The 12,046-nt window shown below is 56.1% G+C and overlaps 2 protein-coding genes across 3 annotated transcripts; both read right to left on the bottom strand.

The window, feature by feature from the left end:
• Window positions 1-45: 45 nt before the first annotated feature.
• ADPRS (ADP-ribosylserine hydrolase) lies at window positions 46-5,528 on the bottom strand. 2 transcript variants are annotated; one of them, XM_057706345.1, is made up of 6 exons: window positions 5,269-5,528; window positions 2,713-2,809; window positions 2,220-2,427; window positions 1,938-2,122; window positions 1,499-1,599; window positions 46-884 (listed from the first exon to the last, which is right to left on the bottom strand). In XM_057706345.1, the coding sequence occupies exons 1-6, from the start codon at window positions 5,486-5,488 to the stop codon at window positions 592-594; spliced, it is 1,104 nt and encodes a 367-aa protein (XP_057562328.1). In that variant the 5' UTR covers window positions 5,489-5,528; the 3' UTR covers window positions 46-591. The 2 variants fall into 2 exon arrangements, with proteins under 2 accessions (XP_057562328.1, XP_057562323.1); XM_057706340.1 differs by having other exon boundaries at window positions 46-787.
• A 769-nt stretch (window positions 5,529-6,297) lies between these two features.
• Window positions 6,298-10,459, bottom strand: TEKT2 (tektin 2). Its single transcript, XM_057749342.1, has 11 exons — window positions 10,429-10,459; window positions 10,018-10,209; window positions 9,025-9,233; window positions 8,815-8,940; window positions 8,421-8,626; window positions 7,762-7,905; window positions 7,572-7,686; window positions 7,285-7,392; window positions 7,016-7,159; window positions 6,776-6,855; window positions 6,298-6,608 (listed from the first exon to the last, which is right to left on the bottom strand). The coding sequence occupies exons 3-11, from the start codon at window positions 9,178-9,180 to the stop codon at window positions 6,395-6,397; spliced, it is 1,293 nt and encodes a 430-aa protein (XP_057605325.1). The 5' UTR covers window positions 9,181-9,233; window positions 10,018-10,209; window positions 10,429-10,459; the 3' UTR covers window positions 6,298-6,394.
• Between the last annotated feature and the right edge of the window lie 1,587 nt (window positions 10,460-12,046).

Genomic DNA, 12,046 nt, shown 5'->3' with positions numbered 1-12,046 from the left:
GGGAAGAATCCATTCAGGGCAGAGGAGAAACATAAGAAACTGTGCTGGGATTTACCAAAAACCGTTTATTGCTCTGTGACTTCATCCGGAAGTTGTTAACAAGACCCACTACAGCCAAGGGCCAGGTGTGCATCTAGATCACCTGGATTCACATGCCTGTCTCCTGATCTGTATATGCTTGGCGCTTGGGGGTCCCATGCAGTCAGAGGCAGGCTTCCTGGCAGACTGGCTAAATCCCAACAAGGAGAAATGATGCTACTGTAGATCATTTCCACCTCCCCAAATCCCATGTCCTAGATAATAAAGGAAAATGCCACAAGTTCCTCTCCAAAATAAAACCTGCCCCAGTCCCTCATGTCTGACTGTGGAGCCGGGAGCACCAAGGCTCTGCAGAAGCCAGGAACCCAGCACCAGATGGCACCCGTCCCTCCCTCACTGTTCAGTGACCTCCCCGAAGGAGACCCCAGCCCCAAGAGTACACTCTGGCCACACCCAGGAAGACTGAGGGCCAAGCCTGAGGGAGCCCAGGGTTTCCGATCCGAGCTGTAGCTGGTCCTGCTGCACATGGCGGAGCCCCAGCAGCTGTGGCCCTCACAGACTCTTCTGGAAGACCCGGTGCAGGCTCTGGGCCAGGATGTCTGTTTCCTCATAGCCCTCACAGCTTTGCTGCCAGCTCTCTGGCACCTGCTCCATCCCGTAGTAGGCGCCAGCAATGGCCCCAGCCATGGTGGCAATGGTGTCTGTGTCCCCACCAAGTGAGATGGAATAGATGAGAGTCCTTTGGAGGCTGTTGAAGGCAGAGGGGATCTCAGGGTCGGGCTCCATGCAGCGCAGGAAGCAATAGATGGCAGTGGGCACAGATTCAAAGGCAGCAATGCCATTCCCTGTGGGGAAGCCAGGTGATGGGAACTTGACCCCCCTCTTCCTGCGCCCCCCGTCTCCAGGCTTCCTGCCACTTGCCACAGGCCAACATTCTCAGCTCTAATGCCACAAGCCAACACTCTCAGCTTTAAGCTGGGCTGTGATTAAGATCCCAGGCTCTGGAGTTAGACTTCCTGAGTTCAAATCCCGGCTCACCCACCTACTGGCTACGTGATTCCTACGTGTCCTGCATTCAGCGCCTCGTGTAGAGAGTGAATAAAGTTAGGAATTCTCCCAGAGCTGGCGTGAGGGGGAAATGAGAGCGTAGAGGTAGCACTCTGCATAGTGCCCAGAACACAGTAAAAGCACTGTATGGATAAACACCAGTTACCACCATTAGCTGTAAAAACTAGCAGCTGGCTGCCACTTCTGGGATGTTTATCTTTACAGCTGAGGGTTCTGTTGCCCTAGAGTAAGAAGGTGCTGTGCTCACAGCCTGCCAAGGCCCCTATAGAGCATGGCTCTGCTGTCATGGCAGCCCCGGCAAAAGTGTGATGGCAGCAGGCGTGACTCCAGGCACCCCTGCCATCCCTGAGCCCAGACTGTGAAGGATGATGGGTGTCGGGAGGCTACCCACCTAGCTCAGACACCACCTCCTCTCTGGTCACTGAGTCCTGCTCTAGAAGCTCCCCAATCTTCTTCAGTCGGCTGGAGTATGGGTGCTCCTCCATGCCCAACCTGTGGGTCAAGGGCGAGATTTCAGGGAGGTCAGAGCCAGCAGAGTGGAGAAGGCAGGAGGGGGAAGGGCTGCATGGGAGGGTGAGGCAGGGATGTGGTCAGGCTGACACCCAGGCACAGGTGCCAGGACAGGAAGTGGGAAGGGCTAGGTGTGAGCCAGCTGGCTTGTTTTCTGGGACCCAGAGAGCCCTGAAGCACAGCCAAGGCAAAGGGCTTCTTCCCACCCCATCTTAGGGCCTGCAAGTAAAGAAGGAAGGTTTCAGCTTGAGAAAATGCCACCCCACCAGCATGCACAGTCACAGACGTTCTTCCAGCCCACCTCCAGCCTGCATACTCACTCCCTAGCATCCGACACAGACCGGGCATCCCTCTCCAGCTCTTCCATGTGGCCCAGGAGTTGTTCGAGGAAGTGCTCACTGGACGACTCACCCTGCAAAGCCAGGTGCACAGCCAGGGCCTGCAGGATGGCACCGTTGTAACCCAGGGAGGAGGCGTGTGTCAGCTGGGCTGAGAGCCGGGCAAACTAGGGCAAAGGCAAGGGAGGCAAAGACCTGCTGTCACAGCACCCAAGCTGCAGAGGGAGGGACGAGAGTGCCCAGAGGCCCGGCTGCCCGGACTACCTTCTGCACATCCTGGACGCTGCTATAGGCCAGGGAGATGCCGGCTACCCGCATGGCGCCCCCGTTGCCATAGGAGCCTTTGCCGTTAAACTGGGCCCGGGCAGGCTCAAAGACATCACGGCACTTGGGGCTCAGGAGCTTCCTGAAGACAGTGATCACCCCAGCGCCATAACCCCGGTCCGGGTCTTTCTTGTACTCCTGAGCAAACCTAGGGGAAAGAAGGGGACAGGACTACGATTCAAAAGATGCCTGCCAGGGCTGGGAGAGAAGAAACCTGGCTTGTTTGGGAAAAGAGGAATCCTTGGGGACCACAGGAGCCTGTGCCAGTGATGCTGTCACTTCTAGCTCAGGAAGCTGCAGCAGCCCTAGAGACAATGTCCTGCTGCGGGCTGGGGGCTGGGTGTCCTGGCATGCACGGATGTCACTGCTCTGGTCAAGGGGTGCAATAACTCTGCCCACCTGGTATGCATCATCTCAGGACCACTGCCCTCACCTGTGAGCCATGTCCACCTCGTCGAAGGCCTCCTTGGCCAGCAGGGACCGCACCAGTGCCCTGGCCATGGCTGTGTCGTCTGTGTAGCACAATGCTTCTGCAGGGACAGGGTGGGGGGCGGAGATCGAGCTGCAGGGCTCGAGGGTGGCAGCTTTGGCCTCCCGCTCACTCCTTTCATCTACTGCTTCCAGAAGGCCTTAAGTCAGCCTCTCACTCCCATCCAGTTTCCAGGGCTCTAGGCCTTGGGATTTTCAGCAATTCTTTGTCCTAAGTCAGTCACATGTCCTGCTGATTTCTGGAGGAAAACTTTCCACCCTCTTCTGGCTGCCAACACTGCACCTCCAGTCTTAATGGACCTGCTTTAGGCCTCTCAAATCTCCTGTATATTCCTTACCCTCCAATCGGGCCTATATGTGCAGCCAGAAAAGTCTTCCTAAGAGTAGAATATCACTCTCCTCATCTCACTCTCCTGCTCAAATCGCTGTCTGATGCCTTCAAAACGAGGTCCAAACTACTGCCTTGGCCATCTGAAGCCCTTACTTCCTCACCCATCTTATATCCCATTGCTCCCCTCCATATCTCCAGAACCAATCCTGGAGCCTAGGTCAAGTCCTTCCCAGCTGGGGCTGCTCCCCTTCCTCCTCCAGCCCTGTGTCCTTCCTCTGGGTGCCCGGGTCTACTGCTCTGGCACTTGTAACACACACAATTGGTTATGTGGTCGCTTCTCAAATAGGCTATAAGCCAGCTAGGAACAAAGACTTGGTTGTATTTGAAGAGACAGTTACAGACAACAAAACACACTCCCTAGTAAGCCCCTTCTTATTCTTCACATCTGCCATCTGCCCTCAACCCCAGTTTCTCCTCCACTTTCACTCTGAGGAGGCTCCCACCCCCTACTTCACCAGGAAGAGAGGCTAACAGGCACCTACCCACAGCCACACTCTCCGGTCTCCCCTCAGAGGGACTGAGTCTCTCCTGCAGTCCACCCCCAGCCCAATTCCCTGGGGACCTTGCCCTTCCTTTGTCTCAACTTCTCCCTCTGTGATGCAGCAGAACCCAGTCTCCCTTCGATTGGTCCCTGCACCCTGCATTCTCCCAGGGAATCAGTTCTCTCCCACTCCCAGTCCAGATGATGGGGGATGGAGCCAACACCACCTCCAGCCCAGCCAAAGAGCACACCCTGTTCCGTGGTTCAGGGATGGTCGGGTGACCTATGCCAGGCTAGTGAGACTCAATCAGAGACCTCTGCTGTGGCTACCACAAAAAGAAACTTCCTCTGCTGGAGATGCTGAGCTAGGAGCTGCTGAGGGCCACGCCATGGGAAGGGTCTGCCAGAGTGAAGCCCACCCAGAAGAACGCAGATCTGAATAAGAAGAGGAACCCAGTCTTGAAGAGACAGCTTGATTTCGCTCTGCTTAAAGCCAGACCTGCCCCGGATTTCTCAGTGATGTCAGCCAATGAATGCATTCTCTTCGCGCTCAGGCTATTCTGAGTTGGGTTTTCTGCCATCTGCCCCCAAAGGGTCCTAAAACCTCAACCTAAAATGTTTTCCCCTCATCTTAACATCAAACCAAAAAATGAAATTATGAACAGTCCTCCCAATCCCATCTTCACCTCAACCACAGCTCTCCTTCCCTTCATACCAAAACATACTCTATTTTCTCCTTTTCCATTTCCTGCTAAACCCACTGAAATCTAACTTCCAGGATTCAACCTTCTAGTGAAAATGTTTTTCGAAATCTAGACTCCCCCCGACCCCTTAACCTCTCCGTAGCCTCACACCAGTAACCAGTGTCTTCGTCTTGAAATTCTTTTGAGTTTTGCTGTTATCCATCTCTCCTGCTTCTCCTCCTATAAACTGTTTCCTTCTCTAGCTCCCTTTCCTCCTCCAGGGTTCAGGAGGCAGCCCCTTTTTCTTACTATTCTACACGCTCTCCAGGAAAAATCATCCTCCGCGGTGATACTGCGCTGAGATCTGGGTGATGAGTTGACTGCACAGCGGACGGAGAGGCAGAGGGGAGAGAGCATTACAGGCAAAGGGCCTGCAGAGCTTGCAAAGGCCTGAGCTAGAGGAGGCACGAAGTGAGAGGAAGCGCAGCGCAGAAAACGAGGCCAAGGGTGGTACAAGATGCAACTGGAGGCGCAGGTGAGGGCCGGCCACATAGGGCACGTTAAGGAGCCTGGCTCTGTCCTAAGGGTGACGGAAAATTACTGCAGCGATTCACGCGGTTGAGGCCCGCGCACTCCAGCTGCGTGGAGATGAACTGGTCGCCCCCTGATTCGGGAGACCCGGGTAAAACGGGTACAATCGGCACGGGTGTGACTACTGGACTAGGCGCAGTCTAGCCGTGGCTGGCACGGCTGGGAGGACTGTGCAGCCATGCCCCGAGCGGGCGAAACGTCCGGGGCGAGACGTGTGCAGATGGGGCTCGGACTTGGACACGCTGAGTCCCAGGTGCCCGCGGGTCGCGCAGACCGGGCCCTTCCGGCTGCGGTCCCCTCGCCGCCCGCCTCCCTCGCGGCCCCCGGAGGCCCCCCGCGCCCGGCCCCGCCCACCTGTCCGCGCGCTCCCCGGCGAGCCGGGGTCCGGCTCCAGGCCCTGGACCTGACGCAGGACTGACGTCAGGTCGACGATGTCGCGCGCCTCGTAGACGGCGCCCACGCAGTCCCCGAGCAGCGCGCCCGCCAGGCAGCCTCGGAAGCGGGAGAGGGAGCGTGCTGCCCCAGCCCCTCCGCAGCCCGCCGCCGTCATCGCCGCTGCCGCCGCCGCCGCCATCCGCGCGGACCCGCCACCACTTCCGGTGCGGCCGGCGCGCGCCCCGAGGCGCCCCGTCCCCGGCCCCACAGCGCCGCCTCGCGGCCCGGAGTCGCAGCTCCCCCGCGGGTGACAAGGGGCGGTCCTGCAGCCCTGGTTGGCTTAAGCCCGGCCTCTGTATTTAGCCCGCTTTTCCCCGACCTGTAAACGTTTTTCACAGCCGGGTGGGAGGTCCGCTAAAGCAGCGGTCCCCACCCATTTTGGCACCAGGGACCGGTTTCCTGGAAGGCAGTTTTTCCATGGCGGGCGGGGGGAGTGATGGTTAAGGCAGTAATGCCAGCGATGGGAGGCGGCGGATGAAGCTTCGCTCCCTGGCCGGCTGCGCACCTCCTGCTGTGCGGCCGGGCTCCTAACAGGCTGGGGACTGCTACCGGTCTGCGGCCCCGGGGTTGGGGATCCCTGCACTAAAGGGTCTCCGAGGGGGTGGGCACTGAGCCAGACCTTCAGGCCGCTGCCTCCCGCCCCAGAGCAGCCCCAGCTCAGGCCACTGAGGCCTGGGCCCCCACCCCAAGTCCTCCCCCCGTCACCCTAGGCATCGAGAGGGCAGGCAAGGGTCCAGCTGGGGCAGAGCTGGTTAGAGGTCAGGGCACCAGAGCCCAGGGGTGCTGGCCTAGCCCAGAGAAGGGCTCCCTTAGGAGAGAGAGGGAGAAGGAATGGGATTTGGAACACAGAGCTTAAGCTATGATGTCCCCCATCTTTGCTCCTCCTTGCACAGGAGGACGAAGAGCACTCTCCCCGCTGGCTACACGCAGGGGTGGCAGAGAACCATCTGGACTGAGAACCCCCACCTTTATTAGATTCATTCTCTCCGCCCCCCCTCCCTCTTCCATTTCCCACCAGCCTCCCCCTCCTCCCTCAGCCCCCTCCCTAGATTAGCTCCAGCTGGCAGGTTTTGAGTGGACTCAGGGTGCGGTTTGTGGTGCGGGTGAAGGTGTCCACCTCGGGCACAAACTTCTCAGCAGGCACAGTCAGCTTCCGCCGGGTGTCCATGCACTTGGTGTCCAGCAGCATTGAGTTGGCCTTGCAGGTGATGTCAGCTTGCAGCCGGGCCAGATGCTTGTACAGGGCATCCAGAGCGTCCCTGGGGAGGAGGGATTGACCAGCCACCACCCTCGGCATGAGGCTGGGAGCTCAGGGCTGAGCTCACCTGCTCTGAGTCAGGAAGCCAGCAGGGAAACCAGCAGGCAGCAAGGGGCCCCAATGGTGGGAGGTGTCCCCTCGCCCCTCCTGCCCACTCCCCAAACCTACTGTGCCTGCGCCAGCTTCTGCTTCAGGGCAGCAATGGTTGCCTCTAACTGGTGAACCTCGTCAGTAAGACCATACTGGGCCTGGAGGCGGAGGGGCAGATTGGGAGTGCCAGGTCAGCCACACTATCCTTCTGCCCATGGGTCTGGGCGCTGCCCTACACCAGCACCCCTGCTCCTCCAGGGAGCAAGTCATCCTGAGGACCTTAGCAGGGGCCCGTGCCCCACTGGAGTGCCCTCACACCTGGTCCCTGCAGAGCTCCACGTTGGGCCGGTAGGTCCTGGTCTCTAGCCGGGTGTGGCATAGCTTCAGGTTCTGTAACTTTCTGCGCAGATCCTCCTCCAGGTGCCGGATGTCCTCCTGCAGCTCGGCAATCTCCTCCAAGGTCTGCAGGAACAGAGTGACTGGTCTCAACCTGGTGCCCCCAGTCCAGGGCTTCCGGGCAGGGCATCAGTGTCCTCATCCCACAGCAGGAAGTCCAGGCCCCCAGACACCAAACGGAGAAGGCGCACATTCTTCTCTTGCCACTTGAGCTCACTGTACACTTTCTCCATCTCCCGCAGCCGCTTCCTGAAGGCAAATTCCGTTGCAACCCTCTGGGCTTCCAGTTCGTTGTTGGTCTGAGGACAGGAAGTAGGCAGGACAAGGGGAGGTTATAAGCTCTGGCCATCTGAGGATGTTGCTCAGGTGAGGGGTGCGATGCCACACGGCCGACAGGGAATGAAAGACAAGGGCTTGAGTACATGCTGGGGCTGTCTCTTAGCCATGGAGGATCGGGGTAGGGGGCGTGGTCAGTCACCTCAGCAATAGTTAGGGCGATGGCCTCCCTCAGCTCTGTGGCCCCTTTCATCTCAGCCTCTGCTCGGTTCTTGTTGAACCGACTGAAGTCATCCCACTGCTGGAGTGTAGTGGAGCTGCAGGTGGCAGGAAATAATAAGAGTATGGTCTCTGTGGGGAGGAAGAGAGACTGAGTAAAACACTCCTCTTACCCATTGGGGACACGTGTGGGATTAATCTTCAGAGAGATGTTCGGGGACTTGAGGTTGAGAGAGAGGCAGCCTCTGTCAATGTCCAATGTCTCCATTTTGCCCCGATGGTCAGAGTTGAGCTGCTGTCGGACTTCCTGTAGGAGGCTGGGGACGGAACAGACTGGATCAGGAACCATGCCTCCCAAGCCCTGGAACGCAGCCCCCATGGTGCTGAAGGGACAAGGAGGGATGGGAAGGCTGAGGTGACAATGGAGCTGCCACTGCAGCTGAGACAAAGAGGGGCACAGCTGGATGAGGTCCCCACAGACAAAATTATGGCACCCAAGTGCTTGTACACACCCACGGGGCACACTCGAATAGCCACATTCACAAGGTTCACACTCCCAGAAAGTCAGGGGTGGCAGCAAATGGGCTTCCTCTCTTATGGTTCCAATCAATTGATAATGGCTGCTTAGAGCAGGGTCATGAGAAGTATTCTGAGACCATGTCCAGGCGGTGCAAAAAGGGCTACGATCAGTGAGTGCTTTCTGCCATGGGCAGAGCAAGGGCAGGAGGCAGCCTGAGAGCTAGTGACTCGTTACCCACGATACACATGTTCTACATTTAAAACACAGCCTTCAGGGGCAGGTGAACGTGCAAATGATATGTCCCTCTCTTACCAGAGCTTCTCAAAGGCCTGGCTGATCTTCTGTTGCAAGGCCTTCTTGGTGGCTTCAATGACCTCTACCTCTTTGTGCAGCTCTTCCTCCACGGGGTCCTTCACCACATCAATGTCACGCCGACTCTCCCGCAGGGTCAGGCACTCAATTGCCACATCCAGAGGCAGGTTCTTGGCCTGCAGATTTTGCTCTGCTGACTCTTTCATCTAGAAAAGAGAGGGCACAGGAGGCTGGTGGGGCCATCTGCCGGGAAGCAGCTGTCATCCCCACTTAGGCTGAGGGGCCAGGGAGTGACTCAGATGGACATGCCAGTAAATAACCTGACCCGGAAGAGGGGAGGGAGAGGGAGGTCCTTGCAGGCAGGGTCTCCTGGCACCCTGCCCTGGCTCCCTGCCTGTGTCAGGGCATCGATCTCAGCATCTAAATCCGTCAGACACTTGTCCAGCATTTCCTTCCACCGGTTGACAGTATCAATCCTCTCTGCCAGTCGAGTCCTATTGTCATGTTCATCCCAAACGGTCTGGAAGAGACAGAGCCAGATAAAGAGGGTGTCGGGAGCTGGGGGGCTATCCCTTTCCCACCCAGCCAGGCTCTGGCCCCCAACCTGGTTGTTGGTCTCGTTGCGGAGGACCCGGGCCTCCTGGCGGATCTGGTGTGAGGCATCTCGCTGCCGCTCAGCATTGGTGGACAATAGGTAGCTGTTGGTGTGCCAGTCTGGCAACTGGGAGCGTGGACTGGGCTTGACGCTCAGCGTGGCCATGGTGCAGGAGCTGACGGGTCAGGGCCCCCAGGCCTGTTCTAAGACACCCACCTCTGCTGGAGGAGACAAACCAGGCTGCGGGAGACCACTCAGGAGAGCCTCTCCTGGATCAAAGCCCCTCCAAAGGATGTGCTCCTGTCCATTTTGCTCCAAGCCGCTTCCTGCTGGAAGCCTGCTTGGAAACAGCTCTCCCTACACTCAACTTTGTGTGAGGCATCAACTAAGTTTCCTTCCACCCGTCCATCCACAGACACAAACTGCTGGATCCTACAGGTCCTGGAGCAGGTGAAAGGGGGTAATGGGGTCCCTCAAGGTGTGTGTGTGTGTGTGTGTGTGTGTGTGTGTGTAGTGCCAAGTGCTTGGTGGCGCTGGCTGAGGGCAGGGGTAGCAGGAAAAACAGCCCTTAATCCAGTTTCCACCACTACTTCCAGCAACCAAGTCCTGTGGTACTTTCTTTTCTTCTCCTGCCCCAGCGTTCGGTTAGGACCCTGTGGGATCTAAGAGAAGGAGACCTGTTCTTCACCCAGAGAGGACGGGCTAGTTTCGAAGGGGCTAAGAATTGGCTCTAGGGAATTGGGGGTGGTGGCTCTGGTCGCCTCCCCACCCGGTCGTCACATTCCCTCCCTCAGGCCTCTGCTGGAGGAGGAGGGGAGGGTGTGTGACGGGCCCTAGTGGGAGGAGCTGCGGTAGGTCTAATTCCCATCCCAATCCCTCCCTTCCCCTCGCAGGATAATCGTCTTTAGTTTAAATTAATACCCCGGCGCAGAGAAAGGAGCTGGAAGGGAGGTCGGCCCTGGGTGTGACCACCCCCCCACTCCGGTTCCCTCGTCCTCTCACCTCCTTCCCAGCTCCCACTTCGGCCTCCCTCCGCAGGCTCCTCTGTTAAGCGCCCCCGGTTGCTAGGCACCCGCCCCTCGGCTCGCTGGTCACCGCCGCCCGCATGTTTAGCTTGGCAACCGCGGGGCGGCGCGGCGGCGCTGGGGTCCCGGAGGCCTACCTGGTAGGAAAGGGCCGGTGGCCGGGCTGATGCTGCAGGAGGGGTGGGGAGGGGGAGAGCATCAGGATATCGCGTTCACTTCGTTTACAAGGTAAACATTTTTATTTTGATAAAGGTTACGCATCGACATGGCAAACAAACAAACAAAAAAAATTAGGTACCGTACGTAGCCAAAGAAATCTCCCGTTCAGGTTCACTCTTCAGCAGGTATCCTTCCCAGAATGTGTATATATTTAACATTATTTACACACATTCTTTTGATCCTGTCTTTCCCAACAATTTTATCATCCGCTTGACGACATAGAAGGAGTGATCTTCATAGTCGGAGAGAGTACGTCCCTGGGAGAGGTAACTGAGATATTAGAAGTAATGCTCAATATCCAACCATTTCTTTAAAAAAGAGAAGGAAAAAAAAATTCAACCGTGCTAGACCATTCTAGGCATTGGAAAATGCACATAACTAATAGGTGAGGTAGGCATTACCCCCATTTTCGCCGGTAACTGAAGAGACTGGCGAGGATGGAAACCGAGATATATCTGTTCCCCAGGTCTACATTCTCTCACGACTCCACACTGCCTCTAGTGGTGGCGCTGGACCACGAGAGGAAGACAGGGATGCTGTCCCCAGCTTGCCCGCCTGCTCCTCTTCTGAGGGCTGTGCGGAAAGATCTTAGGAGATGGGGGCTATTACCACCATGACTTACAGGCGAGGAAACTAAGGCACAGAGAAGCGAGGAACGTGTCCTGGGTCGTATAACTAAGTGGTAGAGCCTGAATCCAAACTTAGGCAATCTGCTCCAGCGCCTACGTTTAAGTTTGATGGATGGAGGGTAAGAGAGGAGCCCAAAAAGAGTCCTCAGTTTTAAAACCTCAGTGATTGGTGGGATGGGGTCACAGAGGGAAGAGAGGCAGAGAACCCAGGGCTTGGTAGGCAAGGGATTGATGAGGTTGGCTTTTGAGCAGTTTGAGGTGATTGTGGTGGATCTAGATACTGCTGTCCAGCAGGCAGTTAGAAATGTGAGCCTGGAAGTCTGCAGAATGACTGAGACTGGAACATTTCCAAGACTTCCTTGGTCATAGAGTTTTTTTTTCCACAGAATATTTTCTAAAATCTAATACATGGCTCATAAGCCAGACCTGCTTGGGAATTTGTGATATAGCTCTTTTACTGGATTAAAGAAGTCAGAAAAATGAAAGATCCTGGACAAATTAATTGCTGGAAGAAATGATAAGATTTTGGCCTAGATATTTGGAGACATAACAAGAAGAAGTCAACAAATATGGAAGCCTGGTGGCGGCTTTGGCGTGTACCTCTGTCTGTGGTGGCGGCCTTGACGTTCACTACTCCTGCGGCTCCTGCCCATCCTGGCCAAAGGAGGAAGATATTAGCAGAAAAGGTCCGACAGCTGATGGACTGGACTCAGAAAGACAGAGTGATAAGAATGAATGATGCCATGTTCAGTCGTTTTGTATTAGAAAAACCAAGAAATTACTCTGTCATTGTGATGTTTACTGCTCTCCAGAAGTTGAGATTATGTGTAGCAGGCAAGTTTGCACTTGAAGAATTTCTGATCTTGGCAGATTCCTGGCAATTCTCCAGTGCCTTCAGCAATGAGGTATTTTTTGCTATGGTGGATTTTGATGAAAGCCCTGAGATATCTAAAATGTTCCTGGGGATGTCAGTTCCAAACATCCTCCACTTTTCTGCTAGAAGGACATTTACAGCACAGGACATTTACAGTTTCAAGGAAAGGGGTATCATAACACAGCAAATGTTTGAATGGGTAGCTGAGAGGACTGAGAGGGGGATGGTCAAGGTCAGAACGAGATGGCCTATAAATTATTACTATTCTTTCAAGTCAGGAATAT

Source organism: Hippopotamus amphibius, chromosome 1, assembly GCF_030028045.1.
Source record: "Hippopotamus amphibius kiboko isolate mHipAmp2 chromosome 1, mHipAmp2.hap2, whole genome shotgun sequence".
NCBI classification, from domain to species: Eukaryota; Metazoa; Chordata; class Mammalia; order Artiodactyla; family Hippopotamidae; genus Hippopotamus; species Hippopotamus amphibius.
The sequence above is the reverse complement of the archived record's forward strand: the minus strand, read 5'-3'. Positions and strand labels throughout refer to the sequence as shown.

What these genes read in the sequence shown, in the direction of transcription:
- ADPRS (XM_057706340.1), bottom strand. Translation starts at nt 5,488, where the DNA reads ATGGCGGCGGCGGCGGCAGCGGCGATGACGGCGGCGGGCTGCGGAGGG. An exon ending in GCGTCCAGGATGTGCAGAAG is followed by an intron (nt 2,123 to 2,219) that starts GTAGTCCGGGCA and finishes CCTTTGCCCTAG; the next exon opens with TTTGCCCGGCTCTCAGCCCA. An exon ending in TCTGTGTCGGATGCTAGGGA is followed by an intron (nt 1,600 to 1,937) that starts GTGAGTATGCAG and finishes CTTGACCCACAG; the next exon opens with GTTGGGCATGGAGGAGCACC.
- TEKT2 (XM_057749342.1), bottom strand. Translation starts at nt 9,180, where the DNA reads ATGGCCACGCTGAGCGTCAAGCCCAGTCCACGCTCCCAGTTGCCAGAC. An exon ending in TGGAGCTCTGCAGGGACCAG is followed by an intron (nt 6,856 to 7,015) that starts GTGTGAGGGCAC and finishes CTCCGCCTCCAG; the next exon opens with GCCCAGTATGGTCTTACTGA. An exon ending in CAGAAGCTGGCGCAGGCACA is followed by an intron (nt 6,609 to 6,775) that starts GTAGGTTTGGGG and finishes CCTCCTCCCCAG; the next exon opens with GGACGCTCTGGATGCCCTGT.